Here is a 25,849-nt window from a genome sequence, read left to right as displayed (position 1 = left end):
AATGCAGCTCGTGCCTCACCTTGAAATGTCCATGAGAAAAGTGACAAGAATGTATCGTTATTTCAATAAAATGTAGGTGCATTACAAAGCAAGCCATATTATATAATGACATTGTTTACATTTGTCACCACTTTCAAGAAATAGCTCCATTGTCTTGGTTAACATGAAAGGAGAGAGAGAAGGGGAAAACAAAAGTTGAGTAAAGCATTTGAGACTGCCTCAAATTTGACACAGGATGGCTGGTGTGGGAAGTGGGACATTGCTCAATTATGAGATGTCCTCCTGATTTTGGAGTGGGCCAGATGCTTCACTCTCCATTTAGTGAGGCGACACCTGGGTGTGGAAGGCTGGATGCTGCCACCCGGGAGAGAATATCTTTAGCTCAGTTGCTGTCTTTTTGGTGGAAGAGCAGTGAGAAGCCATTTGATGTAGGTGCACCCACAGTGCTGTTAGGAAGGGAGTTCCAGGATTTTGACCCAGCAACAGTGAAGGAATGGTGATATATTTCCAAGTCAGGATGGTGAGTGACTTGGAGGGGAACTTCAAGGTGGTGGTGTTCCCATCTATCTGCTACCCTTGTCCTTCTAGGTAGTAAAAGTAAAGGGTTTGGAAGGTGCTGTTGAAGGAGCTTTGATGAGTTGCTGCATTGAATCTTGTAGATGGTACACACACTGCTGCCACTGTGCATCAGTGGTGGAGGGAGTGAATGTTGAAGGTGCCAATCAAGCAGGCTGCATTGTCCTGAATGGTGAGCTTCTTGGATGTTGTAGGAGCTGCACTCATCCAGGCAAGTGGAGAATATTCCATCACACTCCTGACTTGTGCCTTGTAGATGGTGGACAGGCTTTTGGGAGCTGTGTTGGTTCCTCAACGCTGATGGCAAGCCCAGTCTGGCAGATATGTCTTTCAGTACATGGCCAGCTCAGTCAGTAGTGGGTGCTAGCAAACCATTCTTGGTGATAGACATTGAAAGTCCCCATCCAGAGTATGTTCTTGCTGCCCTCAGATTATTTGAATCTCTGGTGTTTGATTTTGCAAAGCTCCATCAAACATGTTTCCTTCAAAATGATGACAAGCCATCTTTAAATTAAACCAGAAAGATGCATGCCCATTTTGAAGCAGCAGTGAGCCTTGTACCGGAGATTCTGTGTAGACAAGCGTTGCTTGCTGACCTTTGACCTTGTGCCAATAAAATTCATTGAGCAATGATGGTGAGGCTGGTTCTAACGCATGTCTCTTTTCTGTCTTGCAGCCTGGTAAGGTCGATCCCCCGAGTACTCACAGCTTTAAGGAGAAAACATTTAAGAAGAAAAAGAACTGTGCAGTATGCAAACAGCCAATCACATCACCGGGAATCCTATGTCGTGGTAAGTAAGGTGCTGTAGATGAAGAATTCCTGTTCAACCTGGAAGGTTCAAACCGGTTTTCTGAGGGGGGATATCAATGGCAGACACTTTCCGCTCTGGTGTCCATTGTCTTTCAGAGGAGATGTTAAATCGAGGCCCCATCTGCCCTCTCAGGCGGATGTAAAAGATTCCATGGCATTATTTTGAAGAAGAACAGGCAAGTTTTCGCTGGTGTCCTGGCCAATATTCATCCCAATGTCACTAAAATATGAACTCATTGCTGTTTGTGGGACTTTGTTCCTAACATTACAACAGTGACTACACTTCAAAAGTACTCCATTGGCTGTAAAGCGTTTTGAGAGATCCAGAGGTTGTGAATGCATGTTCTCTCTGTGTCTCTGTGTGTGTGTGTATGTGTGTGTGTGTGTGTCTTTCTGTTCTCTCTGTCTCTCTCTCTCTCTGTCTCTCTTTCTCTCTCTCTGTCTCTCTCTCTTTCTCCTTCTCTCTCTCTTTCTCCTTCTCTTTCTCTCTTTCTCCTTCTCTTTCTCTCTTTCTTTTTCTCTCTCTGTTAAGAGTATGAGCTCCTCTTCTATAATTGTCTTCCTGTCCAGGCCAGACAGCAATGAAGATGGACAAAATCACTTCCTTCCAGCATTGTATCTGCTGACATGAGATGCACAATTCATCTGATTTTATGATTTAAAATGTCAGCCTCTGTTCAGCGTGTCCCACCAACAGCCTGGGGGTGCCACAATCCCACAGGGCAGGAAAGCGTGGGGGCAAGGCTAGGACCCATTCATCAGTCAATAACAACTTATACTTGTACAGCAATCACTTCACCGAAACATTATCAAACACAATTTGACACCGAGCCATATAAGGAGATAGGTTTTAACGTGTGACTTCAAGGAGGAGAGAGAGGCAGAGAGGTTTAGAGAGGGAATTCCAGAGCTTGGGGACATGGCAACTGAAAGCATGGCTGACAGGGGTGGAGCGATTAAAATTGGGGATGCAGAATAAGAGGGTAGAATTGGAGGAGCACAGATATCTCGGAGTGATTTTGGGGTTGGAGGAGGTTACAGAGTCGAAGGGGCGAAGCCATGGAGAGATTTGAACACAAGGATACAAAGTTTTCAAAAGACATGGCTTATTGGTGCTCCTGTGCACTCTGCCACCATCAAAACCCTCTTTCAAATCCAGGAATTGTTGTATTTGGCCAGTGCTAACATTCAGCAGGGGAGAGTTTGTACTCGTATATCAAACAGAGACACTCAATGTTTGACCGTGGGTTTGTTGAATTTGCAAAGTCAACAACAGGGAGGTCATGGGCTTTTGGTTTATGCACTTGCTCCATATGCCATTAAAACAATATAATGATGGAATAATGCAGCACAGGGGGAGGCCATTTGGCCCATCGTCCCTGTGCCAGCTCTTTGACAGATCTATCCAACTCGTTCCCACTCCCCCCTGCTCTTTCCCCAAATGGCCCTGCAAATTATTCCTTTTCAAGTGTTTATCTAATTCCCTTCTGAAAGATAAATTTGCTTTCACCATCCTTTCAGGCAGCGCCTTCCAGATCATTGGGCTGGCTTTTACACCCTCCCATCGGGCGTGGTTTTGGCGGTTGGGCACATAAAATATACTGGGTGGCCAGCCCACTGTCTTCCTGCCCACTCCTGCACCAGTCTCCATTATTCAGTAGGCAGACAGGGTGCCGAAACTGGCACCCCACCATTTTTAAATAAGCAATTATCGGGCAACTGAGCTTGTTACCAAGCCGATTGACTCAAATATTATGCTGCCCATGCCATAAAACAGTTGGCGTGGGCAGGCAGGCAGGATTGGGCAGGTTGATTTTTTCCAAGCAAACTGCTTAAAAGGCGGGGAAACGTCCTTTGGGGCTTGCTTTGTGCATACCCACAAGATGTCACCTCCCACCTTGGCCTTTGTTCCTCCCTGCCTGGCCTCCAAAACTTGCTCCTCCCCTCCCTGTGCTCCTCAATCACTCTCCATCCCATACTTCCAACTTAGCTCACTTTGGGATACATGGCCTCATCACCTGTGGGCCTATTTAAAAGATTTAAAAGATTATCACCTGTGGGCCTGTTGCAGTCCCAGCAATGGCCACTACTGAGTTCTGGCACTGCTGGGACTGCGAGAGCCACTGGTCAATCAGGTTGGCTGTTAGCTCCCAAGGGCGGGAATCCATGTCCACAGAGGGACAGAAAGTTCCACTCTTGCCTCGTTCATGCCACCAGCAGTGCCTCATTGCCATGAGGCGGCCTTGTTGAGCATTGCTCAGAGCAGCAGCAACCTTCCTTCTGGGGGGATGAGCAATATGCACCCCACCCCCGCCCGTAAAACTGAGCCCATCATAACTCGCTGCCAGTGGAAATTCTTATCAAAACCCCTATATATTTATGTGAATGGGAAGATGTAAGGACCTCTGCACCTTTTCTTTGAAACACCACAGTTTCAAGAGAAGACCCCCAGATGTAGAGATGAGGGGGAACACAGCAGCATAATACATCAATACCAGATATCAGAGAGGTAAAGCCGGTTCCCCAAATAACTGAAATATGCTCACAGGGGTGACGGCTGGTATCCAGAACTTGGCAATCTGTCCCTCCAACTGACAGCATTTCAGTGCAGTTTAACGCAGTTTACTGTGATATCTACCTTGCACTAAAATGGAAAATATAGCAGATTTATTGAAGCTCTGACAAGTGGGAGAACCAGGACACAAAGTACTCGAGAGAGTGCTGTGTAAGATGGAGCTGGTATCACTGAGGGAGAGACAGACACCAGCAGAAGCCTGTATCACTGAGGGAGAGACAGACACCAGCAGAAGCCTGTATCGCTGAGGGAGAGACAGACACCAGCAGAAGCCTGTATCGCTGAGGGAGAGACAGACACCAGCAGAAGCCTGTATCAATGAGGGAGAGACAGACACCAGCAGAAGCCTGTATCAGTGAGGGAGAGACAGACACCAGCAGAAGCCTGTGTCGCTGAGGGAGAGACAGACACCAGCAGAAGCCTGTATCAATGAGGGAGAGACAGACACCAGCAGAAGCCTGTATCAATGAGGGAGAGACAGACACCAGCAGAAGCCTGTATCAGTGAGGGAGAGACAGACACCAGCAGAAGCCTGTGTCGCTGAGGGAGAGACAGACACCAGCAGAAGCCTGTGTCGCTGAGGGAGAGACAGACACCAGCAGAAGCCTGTATCGCTGAGGGAGAGACAGACACCAGCAGAAGCCTGTATCAATGAGGGAGAGACAGACACCAGCAGAAGCCTGTATCAGTGAGGGAGAGACAGACACCAGCAGAAGCCTGTATCGCTGAGGGAGAGACAGACACCAGCAGAAGCCTGTATCGCTGAGGGAGAGACAGACACCAGCAGAAGCCTGTATCGCTGAGGGAGAGACAGACACCAGCAGAAGCCTGTATCGCTGAGGGAGAGACAGACACCAGCAGAAGCCTGTATCACTGAGGGAGACACAGACACCAGCAGAAGCCTGTATCAATGAGGGAGAGACAGACACCAGCAGAAGCCTGTATCAGTGAGGGAGAGACAGACACCAGCAGAAGCCTGTATCAGTGAGGGAGAGACAGACACCAGCAGAAGCCTGTATCGCTGAGGGAGAGACAGACACCAGCAGAAGCCTGTATCAATGAGGGAGAGACAGACACCAGCAGAAGCCTGTATCAATGAGGGAGAGACAGACACCAGCAGAAGCCTGTATCGCTGAGGGAGAGACAGACACCGGCAGAAGCCTGTATCGCTGAGGGCGAGACAGACACCAGCAGAAGCCTGTATCAATGAGGGAGAGACAGACACCAGCAGAAGCCTGTATCAGTGAAGGAGAGACAGACACCAGCAGAAGCCTGTATCAATGAGGGTGAGACAGACACCAGCAGAAGCCTGTATCAATGAGGGTGAGACAGACACCAGCAGAAGCCTGTATCAATGAGGGAGAGACAGACACCAGCAGAAGCCTGTATCAATGAGGGAGAGACAGACACCAGCAGGATCTTGTATCACTGAGGGGGAAAGATACCAGCAGGAACCTAAAGCCATGTTTTGAGTCAGAACCTCTCACTGTCAGATGCTGTCATACTGACTTTATCTGTTTTCATTCCATAATTCCAGCAGACCCTGGTTTTTTTTTACTTATTGAGCTGCTGAATAATGTAGATGAGCTTTGGAATCCTGTCAAAATGATTCATACTGCACTGGTCGTTAAACAGGCTAGCTTCTTTTTAAATATTAGGATGTGAATTGGAAAGTCCCTGACTGTAACCTTAGGGAAATATACTGCTTTACAATAAATGCTCCTCACCAGCACACCCCCATCCAGCCATTGAGCTGTGTTCTTCAGATCACTGGGTGAAGGAGTGGAGATGCAGGCAGTGAGCTTGTTCTGTCTCAGCGAAAGCTGTCTGTATACCTCTAGCCAAGCCCAGCGTTAATGGGCCTGATTTTAACCCATCCATGTGCAATTCCCCCCTTCACTGTACCATTGTTTGAATCCTCAGCATTTCCAGAAGATAAAGAAATGGTGTGTAAAGTTATGAGGGACCTAGATAGAGTGGTTAGGAACAACTTATTTTCATTACCAGAACGGTCAATAACTAGGGGACAGAGATTTAAAATGATTGGTGGAAGGATTATGGGAGAGTTGAGAATTCTTTTTACCCAGAAGTGTTAAGGGGTCGGAACGCACTGCCTGAAAAGATGGAAGAAGCAGAAACCCTCATTGCATTTAAAAAAATAAATTTGGATGTGCACTTGAAGTGCTGTAACCTACAGGGCTACAGACCCAGAGCTGCAAAGTGGGATTAGACTGGATTCGACAGGCACAGACACAATGGGCTGAATGGCCTCCTGTGTGGTAAATTTTCTGATGTGAGTGGCTCAAGATTTGTTTGATAAATGATGGGCTGGGTGTAGAAGCTGAAAGGTAAAAACGAAGAGTTGAATGTATTTGGACTGGGCAGTAGGAATGGATATTGGTCTTGCTGCCCGCTCCAACTTTTGATTGACCATGGCTGGCACACATTATTGAACAGGCTGGGGCTCTACCCTGCAGAAGAGAGAAGACTGAGAGGAGACCTGATTGAGCTCTTTCCAACTCGAAACAGCTTTAGAGGGGTGGATGTGGAGAAACTCTTTCCAATTGTGGGTGAGTCCAGAGCAATGAGGCATCAATACAATCCTGTCAAAATGATTCATATGGCACTGGTCGTTAAACAGGTTGTTAAAATTGTGGGTGAGTCCAGAGCATTGAGGCAATCAATCAGAGCTGCTACCAAAGATTGGTGAGAATGTGAGCCTCACTGCCAGGGCGAGTGGTTAAAGCAGAGAGTATTGATACATTGAAAGGAGGCTTGATGAGGGAGAAGAGAATAGAAGGATATGTGGGCAGGCTGAGAAGAGGTAATTACAGTGGGAGGCAGTTGATGTGGAGTATCAACACGAGCATAGACTAGTTGGGCCAAATGGCCCGTTTCTGTGCTGTAGAGCTGGTGTAATTCCGTGTGACCCGGTATCTCATACCAGCACCCTTGCATCTTGTTGCCTGTCTGATTAGATGAACTGACCACTTCAGGAAGAGCCTTAACTCCTCCTTTTACCTGTAATCCTTGGAACATTTCAAGAGCATTTTGAGTGATCCCACCTTTACCACCAAGCGGTGGGGGAAAGCTTTGACAGATTTTGAGAACCGCAAAGCTGGCCATGCTCTCCACCTCCTTGTCTCTCTCTCTTGCTCTCTCTCTCTCGCTAGAGAGAGACATAGATACTGGAGGCTGCCAGCTTCACTGCGACATATTTCTATGGTTCCTTCAATGTACTAAAACATCCCAAGGTGCGTCACAGGAACATTATTAAAATAAAATTTGACACTGAGTTACATAAGGAGATATCAGGTCAGATGACCAAAAGCTTGGTCAAAGAGGTCATTTTTAAGGAATGTCTTAAACAGGAAAGCGAGGTAGAGAGGCGGAGAGTTGTAGGGAGGGAATTCCAGAGCTTAGGCCCTAGGCAGCTGAAGGCATGGCAACCAATAGTGGAGCAATGGGAATCGGGGATTCTCAAAGTGCCAGAATTAGAGGAGCACAGCGATCACAGAAAGTTGTGAGGCTGGAGGAGATTATAGCGATAGGGAGGGGCGAGGACATAGAGGGATTTGAAAACAAGGATGTGAATTTCAAAATCAAGACATTGCTTGACTGGAAGCCAGTGCAGGTCAGTGAGCACAGGGGCGATAGGGAAACAGGACTTGGTGCGAGTTAAGACACGGGCAGCAGAGTTTTGGATAACCCCAAGTTATCCCAAGTCCAAGAGGACAGAATGTGGGAGACCAGCCAGGAGTGTGTTGGAATAGTTTCGAGAGGTAATGAAGGCATGGATGAGGGTTTCAGCAGCAGATGAGCTGAGACAGGAGTGAAGTTGGGCGATGTTACTGAGGCGGAAATAGACGGTCTTAGTGACGGCAGGATATGTGTTCAGAGACTCACTTCGTGGTGAAATAGGAACCCAGGTTGCGAACAGCCTGGCTTAGCTTCAGGCAGTTTCCAGGGAGACGGATGGAGTCGGTGGCTCAGGAGTGGAGTTTGTGATGGGGACCTAAGACAATGGCTTCAGTCTTCCCAATAAACCCAGTACTCAATGCAGTACATAAGCCAGCAGCTGATGGAAGACCTGGCACACACACAATGGAGCAGAATTCTAATTAATAACACACTGTAAGCAAACAATAGGTTTGGCACAGAAAGAAAGGGTGGACTCACTAGCCACGTTTATAAAGATTGCCGGCTGAGGTGGAATGTCAGAAATTATCATCAATTCCTCCCATGGACGATTTATGATACACTGCAAAGCTAATGACTAATCCAGACCACATTTCCATACTGGAATGGTGCATACATTCTGCTTTACCTTGGTTTGAAAGGCCAGTTTTGCTTGGCTTGAATATGTAGCCAGTTATTCTTGTTCTTCAGTGTGAAAACAGTCACCCTTTTGTATTCCCCCTAAATCGCTCCACGAACAATATTTTCATGGTCTCTGGCTGTGCCCCTTCAGGACCAGGATCAGTAAACTTAGTGAGGCTCCACGCTAATGGAGGCCTGGAAATTTCACCCGCACAGGCCAGAACTTGAGATTGCTCTACTGACAGGGACAGGCTCATTAAAATATGTAAATTCTAAAGGAACTGGGTGTAGCCCTTATTTTTTTTTAATTCTTTCATGGGATGTGGATATCGCTGGCAAGGTCAGTATTTGTTGCCCATCCCTAATTGCCTTTGAACTGAGTGGCTTGGTAGGCCATTTGAGTCAACCACATTGCTGTTGGCACAGAGTCACGTGTAGGCCAGACTGGGTAAGGACATTAGTGACCCAGATGGGTTCACTAATCAATGATAATTGTCATGGTCACCATCACTGAGACTAGCTTTCAATTCCAGAATTTGTTAATTGAATTTAAATTCTACCAGCTGCCATGGTGGGACTTGAACTTGTGTCCCCAGAGCATTAGCCCAGGCCTCTGGATTACTAATCCAGTGATATTACCAGTACACTACTGTCTCCCACTAACTGATGGCTTTGAGTGAGGCCCTGCCCAGAGCACAGGCCCTACCTGTAAAAACAGAGCACAATTTGAGGCCTATAAAACAGGCCTCTTCTGTTTTTTTAAAATTGTTTATTATTTTACTTTTTATACACTTTGATGATGCATTTTGCTTGATGTATTAGTTTTGCTGATCAGTCGTCCACTAATTGTGCTTGGCCTCCATTAGTTGTGCTGACTAGGCCTCCAGTGGTAGCATTGCTTTGTACCACTCTGTCATCTAATAATTCACATATTTAAGAACATATGCTCTTCATGGAGTATCCCTGTCACTTTCCACAATCATTTAATATTGTTAAGCACAGGATATAAACTGTACAATTTCACTTTTGCTCTGGTGTGAGGGATGATGCCTGTGTCAAGCACCATTAAAATGACCCTTTTTTGTAGCATTCTGATCAAAATGCCAACAGCATTGAGATAACACATCCAAGTGCAGGCACCTCTGGAAATCCACAGAGTTGCAGCTCTTTTGAGGCCACATGCAATCTGCTAAAGTTGCTGGGAAACAGCCTGGCTGCATTCTTCTTGTTGTGTTGGTAATGCAGTGCAGGACTTCACTTCCCAGCCAAGTTGATCAGCATTGCTAACATAGCATGAGGATGTCAGGGGAAGCTTTGGAAAGTGCCCAGCTGTCTGAGGCGTCTACAACCTTATCAAGAGTTACTGCCGGATTTTCTCCAATACTAACCTTATGTTTGCTTTTTTTTTCTCTCTCCTCCAGTCTGCAAGTTAGCAAGTCACAAGAAATGTGAGCCCAAGGTAAGGTGCTTCTTGCTTTAAGCTTATTTGGTGTGGTCCACTGGCGAATGAACTGAGCTGGCCAGGTCTCTCAAAACTTGGTTTCATTGATTGAAACCAGTAAGCTCTCATCGTCCCTTTTTTAAAAATAAACACTCAAAGCTACTTGTGAGCGACAGCTATGCTCAAGACATTCTAACCCTTGTTTTCTCCTTAATGATGTTCTTTTAGTCCGGTAACTACTAGGCTTATTGCACAGCGGTGGACTTAATTCAGCAAGTCTGTTTGAGAGGGATCATCTTCATCAAAGAGTTCTTTCATGTGTGAAGATTGACGGTTTGGATTAACCCTGAGTGGTCGAAGTTGAAAGCTGCACAGTTCTATTTATAAAGTTAGGAGTTGGGGGGGTCAGCAGTTCTAACCTAGATTAACTTTCTGGACCATCTCAGTCATCAGCTCCTGTGATCCAGTCGAGCAGTAATGGTGTTTTCACAATGGTTGCTGAGTTATAGGGGAGCCAGACACTCAATGATAATGGGTAGAGCGGGGGAATGGGACTGACTGGATTCATCCATGTGAGAGCCGGCATAGACTTGATGGGCCAAGTGGCCTCCTCCTGTGGAATATGTGACTCTATCATATTTGCTGACAGCCGTCAAGATGGGATAGATTTTTCTCAACCAGCAGATAATGTGGTATTTAGATTGTCTGCTGTGACCTGGATTTTCTCCATAACGGTCATTTAAGTCCAATTGGAACACAACCCAAGGCTAAGTTGTCAATGTTCACTGCTCCCCTAGGTCAAAGGTTGCACGATTGACTATTCAAAATAAAGCTGCTCTCTCTGAGCCAAGATTTTACGTCTTTTGGAACAAAGGATCATGGGATGGCTGGCAGGGCCACCAAATTGAGCTGTGTTGACTCTGGGCTGTGCGAACCTGGCTGTGCTAATTTGACAGGCCCGGCTACAGTTAATGAGAGCCAGAGGAAGGAAGGAGCCCAATTAGCATTAGTAGCACCAGATATAAAAGCCAGTGAACTTTCTTTCATACTGAGTCTCAGGCTGGACAAAGGAATCACAGAATCATAAAACGGTTAAGGCACAGAAGGAGGCTATTTGGCCCATCGAGCCCATGCCGACTCTCTGCAAGAGAAGTTTAGCTAGTCCCCCTCCCCTGCTTTCTTCCCGTAGCCTTGCAAGTTTTCTCCTTTTGGGTGCTTATCCATTCCCTTTTGAAAACCACGATTGAATCTGCCTCCACCGCGCTCTCAGGCAGTGCATTCCAGATCCTAACTACTCACTGCGTAAAATTAAAATCCTCATGTCGCCATTGGCTCTTCTGCCAGTCACCTTAAATTGGTGCACTCTGGTTCTTGACCCTTCCCTCAATGGGAACAGTTTTACCCTATCAACTCTGTCCAGACCTCTCATGGTATTTCCAGCATTTTCTGCTTTGGTTTCAGAATTTCGGCAGTATTTTTATAGCATCATAGAGTGTTTACAACACATCCAGCTCATTGTGCCCCCTTTTGTAGGCCAATACTGCCTACTGTTCAGTCTTATGATTAAATAACAAGAACAAATAATCTCCACACTGATTTACCAAACTGAAAAAAAACCCTGTAATTAAAGGCAACCTTTTAGTTCTGACCTTTCACTATTGAGTTGACCTACCTTTTATTTGGGAAACAGTGCAAGTACATCCATTGTTTTTATTTTCCATGTGTTTGCAGTGTTAGAGAGATGGTGGAAAGACCTATTTAGTGTCAAAGGTATCTAGTATATTCACTTTCTTCCTTTTGTCTGTCTGCGCTGGATTATAGGGCTGTACGTCTTCTTTTATGACTGCCCTTCACTGTTAATTGCTTGTCAAACCAACAATGCCAGAACCTCGCTGTGTCGTCCTTTTTTATAATCAACTCCTCATGCTTTCTAATCTGGCACAATTCCTCTTTTGGTTGCCGCTCGTTCATCTGAATCATTAGGCAGGCCTGTTGACACTCGCCCCTCATTGCCCAAACCGCATTCAACTTTCTTTTACCTGCACTGCCGCAGCCACAGGGCTGCCAATTGTACTTAGTGACTTGGACACAATATTGCAAGCTCAGCCTGAGGCGATACACCAGAGCCACCTTTTAAATCCCTTAAACCCCTCTCTCACCAACTTCATTCTCCTTGTGGTGCCAAGCCATAAACCTGTTACACGATAAATAAAAATGTGTACCTAAGAGCCAAGGGAATGATCTTTCTGATTTATACTTTGCCTTTGATGCTAAGACGGATGACAGATCCCTAGCATTTGCTTCCTGTCAAGCGACCTTGAAATAAGGTGTGCTCTGTACAAGTGAGAGGAGCATCACTGGATAGTTTGATGATGAAAGGCGGCTCTAACTGAGTGAGCACATAGACGCTGTCCTCATTGATCTTGATAGGTGACTCAAGTACTCCCAAAGACCGAATGGTGAGAATGTGGAACTCATTGGCACAGGGAGTGATTGAAGTAAATAGTATAGATGCATTTAAGGGGAAACTAGACAAGCATGTAAGGGAGAAGGGAATAGAGGGTTACAATGGTAGATGTAGATGAGAAAAGATGGGAGGAGGCTCAAGTGAAGCATAAATACCAGCATTTTTCTTACAGAACAAATGGTTGACGAGAGTTCTAAACCTCCACCCCCCTTTACGTGTAGAAGTGACTAAGCCTAGTCCTAGATTCCACAACCAGTGGAAATAGTTTCTCTCTATCTACCCAATCAGAGTGATCATGTCACAGATATCACCTTCCACACAGAGGCCATTCGCAAGGTTATAAAGTCTTAATTAGTAATGCTGGGATCCAACGATGTCAGTCGAATCCAGACCTCATTTTAACTCTGCAAAGTCTACAAGGCAGCAAATGGCATCAGGCCAGAAGAGGCTGAGGTAGGTGTTAAATTTTCTGTGAGGCTCCTTATTAGTGAGGAGGAGCAGGAGATCCTGTGCTAGGCAAGGAGAGGAGTAAGGGAGGGAGGAATAGACCACCTGCTTAGACCCCCTCAGCTGTGTGGCTCAGTTGGTAGCACTCTTGCTTCTGTGTTAGAAGGTTCTGGGTTCAAGTCCCACTCCAAGTCTTGAGCCCAAAAATCAATGTTGATGCTCCAGTGCAATAATGAAAGAGTGCTGCACTGTCAGAGATGTCGTCGTTCGGATGAGATGTTAAACCAGGGCCCTTTTGCCCACTTGGGTGGTGTAAAAGATCTCGTGGTACTATTTTGAAGAAGAGCAGGGGAGCTCTCCCTGCTGTCCTGGCCAATATTTATTCCTCAATCAACATCACAAAAACAATTTATCTGGTCATTCACAGAATTGTTGCAGGACAAAAAGAGGCCATTCAGCCCATCATGTCTGCACTGGCTCTCCAAATGAGCATTTCACCTAGTGCCATTCTCTTGCCTTCTTCCCGTAACCCTGCAGAATGTTTCTTCTCAAATAATCATCTAATTCCCTCTTCAATGCCTCAATTGAACCTGCCTCAATTGAACCTACCTCCACCACACTCTCAGGCAGTGCATTCCAGACCTTAACTACTCACTGTGTGAAAATGCTTTTTTCGTCATGTTGCTTTTGCTTCTTTGCCAATTTCTTTAAATCTGTGCCCTCTGGTTCTCGATCCTTTCATGAGTGGGAATAGTTTATCCCTATCTACTCTGTCCAGACCACTCATGATTTTGAATATTTCTATCAAATCTCCTCTCAGCCTTCTTTTCTCCAGGGAAAACAGTCCTAACTTCTCCAATCTATCTTCATAACAGAAGTTCCTCATTCCTGGGATCATTCTTGTAAACCTCTTCTGTACTCTCTCCAGTGCCCTCACATTCTTCCTAAAATGCAGTGCCCAGAACTGTAAACAATATTCCAGCTGAGGTCTAACTAGTGTCTTATTCAAGTTCTACATAAACTCCTTGCTCTTGTACTCTATGCCCCTATTAATAAAGCCTAGGATTCTGAATTCTTTATTAACCACCAACCTGTCCTGCCAGCCATTATCACATTGCTGTTTGTGGGAGCTTGCTGTGCGCACATTAGCTGCTGCGTTTCCTACATTACAACAGTGACTACGCTTCAAAAAGTACTTCATTGGCTGTAAAGTGCTTTGAGACATCTGGTGGTCGTGAAAGGCGCTATCGAAATGCAGGCCTTTCTTTTCCTCACCCTGAGTTCCAGTTACGGCTTGTGTCTCCGATATTTTCTGCTGCTGGTGAGCCTGCCTGTAGGTTAAATTGACAAAAGAACGGCAACACAGAAAACAAGGTGCTCAGCCCAGCTTGCAAACCTGAAGATTTGATCTGTACTTGCGAGGTTTTAGCATCTTGAATCACCTGTCCCACATTTTGCAATCTCTCTATCACCAAGGGTTCTATGGCATCACTGAGAGGCTAGTGAGGCATTTGGCAGATTCTGCCTGTGAAAACCCTTGTTTTAGAAACTGTAAAGGACAGCTTGCGCTCTGGAGTTTAAACTTAATCTCCAATCAGCGACAAATTGGAAACTTGAATTGCTCACTCCTCCAGAATTCCATCAGACACGCCCCTTTCCAATGCCTCTGGCCAAAAATGACTGTTAATTAGCTGACTGATTTAATTGCTGTTGTGTTCCCGTTTAAGGACCTCTGAGTATATGCTTAAAGCACCAGTCATTAAACAGAGATAGGGGTGGGTTGGGGGTTTGGAACTAATTGGCTATATAAATAGAGTTGAGCAACAAGGGAGGTTAAGTATCAGCAGATTTGACATAGCTGAATGCCTTGGAGGATTCATTATGCAAAAAAGTCGGATAAGTCTGTACCGCAGCACATTGCTACCCTGAACAGCTGCTTGTACGTTTGTATATGTAAACATGTCGTCCTCCTGGGTTTCTCGGCCTGATTGTTTACCCCTTTTACTTTCCTGATGTGACGCTTTGAGTGTCATTCGTGGCTCAGTGGGTAGCTCTCTCGCTGCTGAATCTCAAGGCTCTGAGTTCAAGTTCCACACCAGAAACTTGAGCACAAAAACCAAAGCTGATGCTCTGCTGTGGTACTGAGGGAGTGCTGCACTGTTGAAGGTGCTGTGTTTTGGATGAGACATTAAACCAAGGCCCCATTTCCCAGCTTCAGTGGATGTAAAAGATCCCAGGCCACTATTTCGAAGAGGAGCAGGAGCATTCTCCCTGGTGTCCTGGCCAATATTTACACCTCAAACAAAACCGGCAAAACAGATTATCTGGTCATTATCAGATTGCTGTTTGCGGGAGCTTACTGTGCGCAAATTGGCTGCCGCGTTTCCTAAATTACAACAGTGACTACACTTCCAAATGTACTGCATTGGCTGTGAAGTGCTTCGAGACATCTGGTAGCCGTGAAAAGCACTATAGAAATGCAAGTCTTTCTTTTGTGGCTCAATTCCCTTTGTTACTCACGACAGCCAAAACTCTCGGACAGTTGGTGTCATCTTTGTAGCAGTCTGGGATTGGGGAGGGTTGCTCAGTCACCAGTACTTCACCAAGGCACCATTCCTCTTGGGTTAATCAGACTGATCCTGTCCCCATGTGTCTTTTACTTAATAGCAATAAAGACACAAAGGGGTAGTGGAAATCTGGAACTCACTCCCCAGAAAAAAATTTGTTGACGCAAAGGGAAAAACAAAATGTTTCCAAACTGAAATGGATAGATGTTTGTAAGGCAAGGGTATTAAGACAAATGGAATCAAAGTGGGTAAATGGAATTAATAAATTCTTGCATTTCTATAGCACCTTTTGAACCTTGGGATGTCTCAAAGTGCTCTACAGCCAATGAAGTACTTCTTTGAAATGTAGTCGCTGTTGTTGGAAACACAGCAGCCAATTTGCACACAGCAAACTCCCACAAACAGCGATGTGATAATGACCAAGATAATTTGGTGATATGACCAAGTGAGGAAGGGTTGAATGGCTCCCCACTTTTCCCACTCCTCGTTTTGTGCTTGAAAAAGTAGTACTTGCCAATTAAGTGAGTACTTAACTGTTCACACACTATGACCATAAAAGGGCCAATAGGACAGGTTTAACAAAGAAAGAGGTTAGCTTTATTATACTTCACACACACACAGATTATAGAGTGGGGAAGGTTGGCCAAATTAGAGTCCATTAAAATGTAAAAGAGTATACAGTCTGTAGTTTGGAGACTCGGCTGCCTTTAGGCTGAATTTTATGGTTTTGATGCTTCTCTTGTAAAGATGTAGATGACCGAGTTGGTTCTTTTTCGGGAGATGGTAATGCTGAGTTGGATTCTTTAAAAAAATCTCTGTCTGCAGCAGGGTGTCCCGGGATGATCACAGTCAGCAAACAGGGCTCGAAGATTACCAGGTGGGTTGGAGGAAAAGGGAGGCAGGAGGGGCCCCCTAAGGTCTTCTCCCTAAGCTGCTCGTCCTCCGTTCTGTTGAGAAAACAAGTGTTTATAACATACAAAAGGTTGGCTTGTCATGTGACCTCCCTTCTCCAACCACTAGGGGGATTTAAAAAATACATTGTCCATGTATTCCAAAGATGACTTGATTAGCTTATGTCTGGAAGCTAACTTCGTCAGGGTTCCATTGTCCAAGCGATTAGTCTTAATGGCCTATCTCCAATAGTTGAATACCTTAGGTGCTTGCCCATAGATGCCTTGCTAATGAGACAAGAGGTGTGAGTCCTTCACACTCCCCTGAAGTTATTGTCTTTGATGGGTTTTGCAGATTGACTCCACTCCAATAAATTGGGATATGAAATGTGTAGTAATGCAATTTAGGGTTCGCCATCTGGGCTGTGAGTTCAAGTCACTTTAGCCTCTGTGTTCTTAAAAGTTCAATTTGGATTTCCAGCTGGTGGATTAAAAATCATTATTTGATATAAAGCACATAGTCATTACATTTTTTTTTTTGTAATGTTGATTGAGGGATTAATATTGGCCTGGATACCAGGGAGAACCCCCTTGCTTTTCTTTGAAATAGTGCCATGGGATCTTTTATATCCACCTGAGAGGGCAGACAGGGTTTAATGTCTCATCCACAAATCAGCCATTATCTAATTGAATGGTGGAACAGTTTTGAGGAGCTGAATGGCTTCCTAAGAGCAGGAACTCTAACTTTCCGTTCCCTAACCCCAAGTGCTTTTACCATCCCAACTGCTATTCTGCCTGAGACCAGCTTTTTTTCAGCACAGATACCCGCTACTCTGTATGGCCTTAGCATCATACCAGACAGTGTACTTGCCAACTGTGCCACCATGAGTGCTGTCATGATGCCAGTTTGTAGCAGGGCTGAGTTTATTTTTCCAGCATTTCGAAAGCTCTGATTTAAACCCTGTACACTCTGGGCTGGGCAGTCAAGGGGGAACAAAAACACCTAGGTTGGTGAGGGCATCTGAGGGTGAACTGAAGGCATTGATGGATACTGTCTGAGAAACCGTGACATCTCCCATTATTCATAATGCAATAAAACTTTGAATTTTCCAAATATATTTATTAGCATCTGTTGCCTGAAAGGGCAGTGGAATCAGATTCAATAGTAACTTTCCAAAGGGAATTGGTTAAGTACTTGAACAAGAAAAATACGCAGGGTTAAGGGGAAAGAACAAGGGAGTTGGATTAATAGCTCTACCAAAGAGCTAGTGCAGGCACAATGGGCCAAATGGCCTCCTTCAGTAGCATCTGTGATTCTAAATCTTATACATTCCAGTTTGGATTTATTCCAGGATCGCACTCAAAGCTCAAGTCTAATTTTGAAGCTTTTTTCTCACCCATGCCCGCTATTGCTAATTTGAAAAAAATTCACTGCTTGTTTTCAGCAACACTGCCAAGATTTTCATCAGCCATTCCCATCCAGGAGTGCGATGAAATTTGCTGTTCCTGCAAGAGCTCCCTCTACTGACCTCATCCATATACTGCAAACTTAGCATTCAGAAGCAAATTACAGACCTAAGGACAGCCATCCAATGTGGAATCATGGAAAGTTTACAGAAGAGAAAGAGGCCCTTCCCATCCACTCTATCCAGGCCCCTCAAGTCTCCCCTCAGCCTCCTCTATTCCAAGGTGAACAACCCCAGCCTATCCAATCTCTCCTCATAGCTGCAATTTTACAGTCCTGGCAACATCCTCATTAATCTCTTCTGTACCCTCTAATGCAATTACATCCTTTCTGTAATGAGATGATCAGAACTGCACATAGTACTCAGGTTGTGGCCTAACTAATGATTTATACAGTTTCAGCATAACCTCCCGGCTCTTACATTCCATATCTCAGCTAATAAATGAAAGGATTCCATATGCCTTCTTAACCACCTTATCGACCTGTCCTGCTACCTTCAGGCATCTGTGGATATTCACTCCCAAGGTCCCTCACTTCCTCTACACCTTTCAGTATCTTGCCTTTTATTGTGTATCCTTTGTCTTGTTTGACCTCCCCAGATGCATCACCTCACACTTCTCTGGGTTGAATTCCATTTGTCACTTTTCTGCCCACCTGGCTAGTCCATTGATATAAGGTGTATTGTTGATATTTTCTAGTTTAAAGCCTTTTCTAGTTTTACTTGCAAAGGTGGGTGCAGCAATCTCATATGGATCAGTAGAGCGTACACTCGCCCTCGAGTCAGAAGGTTGTGGGTTCAAGTCCCACTCCAGACACTTGAGTGCCTTAATCTGGGCTGACTCTTCATTGCAGCACTGAGGGAGTGCTGCACTGTCCGAGGCACTGTCTTTCAGCTGAGACATTAAACCGAAGCCCCATCCATGTACTCGATTTGAATGTGAAGAGCAGGGGGGTTCTCATGGATGCCGAAAAAACAGATGAAACACTTGGTTCATCTTGTTGCTGTTTGTAGGCTCTTGCTGTGTACAGATTGGTGACCGCATTTATCCACATTACACTTCAAAAGTAATTCACTGGCTGTAGATCATGTTGGGATATCTTGAAAGGCCCATCAAAATACAATCAGTGAGGGGCTTATAACTTGGCTACCAGTTGGAGATACTTTTTACCCTTTATTTCAACAGAGAAAGGCGAATTGTTAAGACCAAAGTTGTGTGAAAGACTGAATGTGCAGCCTTAGTGACCCTTTAGCCTGTGCATGCTGCTGGGAGGGCTCACACACCCTGTTTACATTAGTTACTTCTCAAGGTATTTTCTCAAACCAATTTTGCATTCCATGTTATCTGGACTGTTTACATCCCCTCTGCTGCTTCTCCGGATGCAATGATTTGGTCTTATTTAGCAGCATGTGCAGTCACTTCTCAAGATGGACACCTAGTCCTGTCAAATAAAATTTTATAGCAGCCACAAATTACATCAGCAGCGAGCGATGAGGAGTGAGAATTTGTTGCTGATCTCAAAGTTGGTTGGGTTTTACACCGGCAAGAACGCATTATGAAACAGCCTTAAGACCAACTCCCAAGGACTCTGGACATAATTTTCCCGGTTTAAGTGTGAAGCCAGTTTGGCTGTTTTCTGCTGGATGCCTTTAAGGATTCAGCGATTGGGCAGCACTTGCCAAACAATCCTGAGTGCGCTAATAGCTACACCAGCAAATCAGTCGAGCTTGTAACATGGCTCATTTACGCTCGCGCAAAGCGACATACATTCATATGTTGGAATCTATTCTTTGCAAACAAAAGGAATATGGTCAAGCCTTTTTTGAATTACCTCGGAGCTTGGGGAGCCTATGGTACAATGTTGCTTTCTCCATGGCAACGTGAAGGCCAATCGACTTGCCAACCAATCAGCACCCTTTTCTCCTGTAGTACGAATTGTTGTGATTGTTTGAAATTTGGCATTCTTGCTTTTGGCCTGATGCAAGACAGAAAACTTCAGCAATATGTCTCTCTTTTCAGCAATATTTAAAGATCTTGTAAGACACAACTTGCCAAGCAGCACAGGCAAAAAATAAAATCAACCTCCATTTTAATCATGCTCACATGCTAGATGTGAAATACAAATTTTCGAAATAGATGCTGTTAAGGGGAAATTAGATAAGAGAGAGAGGAATATGCCAGTAGGGCAGGAGGAGGCTTGTGTGGGGCTGAAACATCAGCATGGACCAGTTGGGCTGAATGGCCTCTTTCTGTGCTATACATTCCATGGCTGAATTTTCACTTCAGGGGCAGGACTCACGAGCTATTTCTGGGCCTTGAATGCATCCCTGGGGAGTGGGGAAAGGGGGGAACAGTCACTTTTTAGAATTTTCATGGGGATGTCCCCTTAATTGCCATGGAGACAGGGGTCTCAAAGCTGGAGGGCCAGTCAGAGGGCTTCCTGCTTGAGGGAAGCAGCAGGCAGCAGGAAAGGACAAAGAACAGAGAGAGGGAGAGAGGGTGCTTCAACATGGAAATGCCCTCTCACCGTCTTTTTAAAAAATATTCCAAAAAAAAAAACAGGCCAGGCCAGGCCACCACTCGGGGCCAGTGGGGAGGAGAAACCAAGCCCAGACCCAAGGCAGGCGGCCTGCTGTTAGATGCCTGCCTCCAGGCAGTTAAACTGTCCCCTGTCGGGTTGGGCAACTAGGGGAAAATCCCAGTTGACCTCCATTAGCTGCCCTTAAGGCTCTTAATGAGCTGAATTGGCTTCTGCCTTGTGGGGGAGGGGCTAGCTCTACCAGCCCCAAACCCACCTCCCCTAAAATGGCCAGTGTTGGGAACAGGGTCAGGAAGTGGGCACACCAGCCAGCACTGGTATTATCGGACCCTGTGTGCTTCCGTTCCCAATCTTGGGGCTTGAAAATCCTGCCCTACATCACTCCATGTAATCTCCAATTTGGTGTATGATGTGGTATGTGTGATGCTAACTGTTAGAATGTCATGGGAAGAGGAACACAGAATGTGGCCGAATGGAGGGATTTGTTTGTAGAGATCAGTCCAATGGATTGTAGAGTCCTTACTGCTCGTGGATCCTCCTGTATTCCGAAAGAGTCTAGGCCTTCTGGAGATAGCAAGCATAAAACAGGAGGAGAAAGATGTGACTGGGAGAGACCAGTACTGTATCATTATCAATAATTTAGGAATTATGGAGCAATACTTCCCCTTTAGCATCTTTTTCACTCTGAATCAAATACATTCAGGAAGTGAGGAGCGGGCACATTTGGGCCTGGTTTTAACGCTTGTGTAAGTGAATAGGTTGTGAGTGGGTTACCACTGTCAGGGCCAGTCAGCCAGTCATCAGAAGAAGGCTGACCATTATATAGCACAACACCTTGCTTATCATACCCCCACACTTGCCACTCTCATGATTTTTCCATGGTCTGCGATACATTGTACCACTTTCTGAAGGGAGTGACCTTCAACAAGAACAACTTAAATTTATGTAGCAGTGTTAACATAATGGAACAACCCAAGAGGCTTCACGTGTGCATATATAAAACAAAGTTGGACACTGCAGCACCTAAGGAGATATTAGGTTAGATGACCAAAAGCTTAGTCAAAGAGGTAGGTTTTAAGGAGCACCTTAAAGGAGGGAATTTCAGAGCTTGGGGCGTAGGCAACTGAAGACACGGCCGCCAATGATGGAGCGATTAAATTTGGGAATGCACAAGGGTCAGAATTGGTGGAGCACAGATATCTAGGAGGGTTGTGGGGCTGGGGGAGATTCCAGAGATAGGAAGGGGCAAGGTCGTGGAGAGATTTGAAAACAAGAATTAAAATTTTAAAATCAAGACATTGCTTGACTGGGGGCCAGTGTATGTCAGCGAGCACAGGGATGATAGGGAACGGAACTGGCTGCGAGTTAGTACACAGGCAGCAGAGTTTTGGATGACCTCAAGTTTACAGAGGGTAGAATGTGAGAGACCAGCCAGGAGTGTGTTGGAATAGTCGAGTCTAAAGGTAATGAAGGCATGGATGAAAGTACTCAGGCCCTGCTCAGAACAAAAGTATATGGGATACTGGGGACTTCCATAAATCCCTGAGACCAAGGAGGCGCAATGTGACGGGGATGTTTACACTGAGGATTATGTTCAGATTATAGACATTGCCCTGAGCTTGTTCCTGAATGTTTCAGGAAACAGTGAAAGGCCGATGACCCATTCCTACCATCCCTCCCCCTCCCTTCCCATAAATCTCTTGTTGGCCTTGCTTCAGGAATCCACTCCAGGGATTCTGGAAAGAAAGGTCTTTAAGAGAATCTGAAATAAATAAGCTGGATGATGAGCAAGGCTGCAGAACACTGGGAAAAAGTCATATTCTTGGGTTTACAGGCCCCGCTAATTTTTCCAGTCAGCTCCCAGTGGAGGAAGGTTAAAAACAACATATTTTAAAAACTGTATTTTAATCCACCCCATTCCCAGCTTCTCTCGCCAAGACTTTTTCTGGAGATCATTCGACTTTGAACATTCGGTTACTTTTATATATATTAAAACAGGCTGGAGTGATGGTTCAGTGGGAAACTGTATGCCCAGTATGGTATTGAGTCATTCTGAGGACAACGGCAACAGATTACAGGAGTACATTCATAAACTTTCTGAATGGGCAAATAATGGGCAAATGCAGTTCAACACATAAAAATGAGGTAGTACATTTTGGTAGGAAGAATAGAGAGCTCACCAATACTTGGAAGGTGTAAGCCTAGGTGGAGTAGGTGAACAAAGGGATCTTGGAATAGAAATACACCAATCATTAAAAGTTAGCAACGCTATAATAAAAAAACAAACCAAGCGCTAGACTTTATTTCTAGAGGGATAGAATTGAAAAGCAGGAAAGTTATGCTAAACCTGTATCGAACCTTGGTTAGACCACACGTAGAGAACTCTGTGCAGTTCTGGTCGCCAGTGGCTCCTTCCAGGGCTCCGTAGGTGACCTGTGCGGGATCTTGCAAGCCTCCATGCACAAGTGTATCCAGGAGGTCACGGACGCCATCGTTGTGAAGACACAGAGCTTTGTGCACTTCACCCGGGATCAGGAAAGCCAGGAAGTAAGAGCGCTGGGATTTGTGCCAATCTCAGGTTTTCCACAGATGCAGGGTGCCATCGACTGCACTCGCGCAATGCTTAGATCTCCGTGGCAACAAGCAGTCAACTACATCAACAAGGAAGCAATGTTCAGTTGGTGTGTGACCACCACAAACACATCCTACAGATCTGCGTGCGATTCCCAGGGAGTGTCCATGACTCCTACATCTTTAGCAAATCTCAGATCCCTGACATCTTCCAAGGTCTTCAGAGGCTGCAGGGTAGGACCCTCAGGGACAAGGGCTACCCACAGAGGACGTGGCTGATGACGCCCCGTGTGGCAGCCTCAGACTGCAGCGAAGTGATGGTATAACAAGGCTCATGCTGCAACCCAGACTTTGGTCGAGCAAATGATAGGCATTTTGAAAATGAGGTTCCGGTGCCTCGACAGGTCTGGTGGGGCACTGCAATACAATCCACTGAGGGTGTCACACATCATCGTCACTTGCTGTGCGCTCCAAAACCTGGCAAGCACCATTGAGGTGCAGGCATCACTAATGTGTCCAGCGAGTGTGAAGCTGGACCATCACTTTGGTCTGAAGGTTACACATTGTACAGGGAAGAGGCCCTGCATGGAGACACCTGCCTTTATCTTGTGCAGGAACCAAGGTTTCATATCTGAGTGACAGGAACACAGCTCATCATAACAAGGAGCCAATAGTAAGGAGACATTCTTGGGATAAAGGCAAAATATTGCAGATGCTGGAAATCTGAAACAAAAACAAAAAAATGCTGGAAAAACTCAGCAGGTCTGACAGCATCTGTGGAGACAAAGACAGAGTTAATGTTTCGAGTCCATATGACTCTTCTTCAGAAACGTTAACTCCGTCTTTCTCTCCACAGATGCTGTCAGACCTGCTGAGTTTTTCCAGCATTTTTTTGTTTTTGTTTCAGATTTCCAGCATCTGCAGTATTTTGCCTTTATCCCAAGAATGTCTCCTTGAACATTATGTACAAGTGATTAACACCCGTGCCCAGGCTGTGCAACTACATCTTCTTAATCTTTTCCCCTGTTTGGACAGAATTCCACATTGGCCCCAAGCCCCGAACCCTCCCTCGGGTGCTGGTGCCCCGCAATATGAGCTGCCTCGGGGACATGCCCTCTGTGTCTTTTGGCACAGCAAAGAGGAGCTTTTTGTATGGACTGTTGCTGCACACCTTCCATTTTCTCGCCCTTGTCCGCCGCCCAGACACGCCCTGGCGTGCCTTGTTGCCGTCTGGCGGCGGAGGCCCCCGATGGGAGGCCCTTTACGGAGGTATCCTCCCCCTTTCTATCGGGGACCTGGGTTGGAGGGTGTTGCATGCAGCAGTCCCCTATAATAGGAGAATGCATAGGTTCACGGACTCTCAGGACACATGCCCTTTTTGCGGTCTTGTGGAGTCCGTGGACCATGCATATATAGGGTGTGGTAGGCTGCACTCCCTTTTTAGTTATTTGAAAAACCTTTTATTGATGTTTTGTTTGCACTTCAGCCCCACGCTCCAGATCTATGGGCAGCCGGTGCGGAAGGGGGTCGGGAAGGAGGAGGATCTCCTCGTGAACCTGCTCCTGGGCCTGGCCAAGTTGGCCATTAACAGGTCCAGGCAGCGGGCGATCGACGGGGGAGTCCCGCCCGATTGTTTATCCCTCTTCCGCGGCTACGTTCGCGGCCGGATGTCCCTGGAGAGGGAGCACGCAGTGTCTGCTGGCACTCTCGAGGCTTTCCGTGCCCGGTGGGCACCGCGGGGACTGGGGTGTTTTGTTGACCCCTTTAATCACATTTTGATTTAAAGTTTGTAAGTTTCCTTTAAACTTTGTTCTCGGTTTTACAGCTGACCTGAATTAGGGGCTGTGCCTGATTTATCCCAATTTGTTAATTTGGTTTTATTGGTTTTAACTCAAAAGAGTTACATCTTCTTAATCTTTTCCCCTGTTTGGACAGAATTCCACATTGGCCCCAAGCCCCGAACCCTCCCTCGGGTGCTGGTGCCCCACAATATGAGCCACTTCGGGGACATGCCCTCTGTGCCATTTGGCACGGCACGGAGGAGCTTTTTGTACGGACTGCTGCTGCACACCTTTCATTTTCTCGCCCTTGTCCGCCGCCCGGTCACGCCCTGGCGTGCCTTGTTGCCGTCCGGCGGCGGAGGCCCCCGATGGGAGGCCCTCTACGGAGGTGTCCTCCCCTTTCTATCGGGGACCTGGGTTGGAGGGTGTTGCATGCAGCAGTCCCCTATAATAGGAGAATGCATAGGTTCACGGACTCCCAGGACACCTGCCCTTTTTGCGGTTTTGTGGAGTCCGTGGACCATGCATATATAGGGTGTGGTAGGTTGCACTCCCTTTTTAGTTATCTGAAAAACCTTTTATTAATGTTTTGTTTGCACTTCAGCCCCACGCTCCTGATCAATGGACACCCGGTGCGGAAGGGGGTCGGGAAGGAGGAGGACCTCCTCATGAACCTGCTCCTGGGCCTGGCCAAGTTGGCTATTAACAGGTCCAGGTAGCGGGTGATCAACGGGGGAGTCCCGCCCGATTGTTTATCCCTCTTCTGCGGCTACGTTCGCGGCCGGATGTCCCTGGAGAGGGAGCACGCGGTGTCTGCCGGTACACTCGAGGCCTTCCATGCTCGGTGGGCACCGTGGGGACTGGGGTGCTTTATCGACCCCTTTAATCACATTTTGGTTTAAAGTTGTAAGTTTCCTTTAAACTTTGTTCTTGGTTTTACAGCTGACCTGAATTAGGGGCTGTGCCTGATTTATCCCAATTTTGTTAATTTAGTTTGATTGTTTTAACTCAATAAGAGTTACATCTTCTTAATCTTCCTAACCCTGCCGCTACCTCTTGTTGCTCCCCTGACATCCACAGCAGAGGTGGAGGCAGCCTGCTGACTGCGACACCCTGTCCGTGATGACCTTGACGGGCGTCCTATGGAGGGCTCAGACTCGGAGGGCCCCAGCCTGCTTTCAGGGTCCTACTGTGTGGCGATGGCACCCTCCACGGCCTGTGGAACTGGAGCTGAGGGGGTCACAGGAAGAGGGGATTTGTATCGGTCGGACTTTCCCGGAGTCACCTGGGTGGATGGCCCTCGGGTGTTGAGCTGCTGATCCTCCTCCCTATGGGTGCCCGATGGCCCCTGGCTGACTCCTTGAGGAGAAGGGGAAGCTGGAGTGAGATCGAGCTGCCCC

At 46.2% G+C, this 25,849-nt stretch overlaps 1 protein-coding gene across 3 annotated transcripts in view; it reads left to right on the top strand.

The window, feature by feature from the left end:
* Positions 1 to 25,849, top strand: part of LOC121273312 (tensin-2-like) — a 242,753-nt gene that overhangs the window by 90,714 nt on the left and 126,190 nt on the right. For 2 of the 3 annotated variants that reach the window (XM_041180441.1, XM_041180442.1), the window contains exons 2-3: positions 1,253 to 1,367; positions 9,704 to 9,741. In XM_041180441.1, the coding sequence (XP_041036375.1) occupies positions 1,253 to 1,367; positions 9,704 to 9,741 (153 nt within the window). The remainder of the gene's footprint in view (positions 1 to 1,252; positions 1,368 to 9,703; positions 9,742 to 25,849) is intronic. The other variant, XM_041180443.1, reaches the window with a different exon arrangement.

This window comes from Carcharodon carcharias, chromosome X, assembly GCF_017639515.1.
Source record: "Carcharodon carcharias isolate sCarCar2 chromosome X, sCarCar2.pri, whole genome shotgun sequence".
NCBI classification, from domain to species: Eukaryota; Metazoa; Chordata; class Chondrichthyes; order Lamniformes; family Lamnidae; genus Carcharodon; species Carcharodon carcharias.
This window is presented reverse-complemented; position numbering and strand designations above follow the sequence as displayed.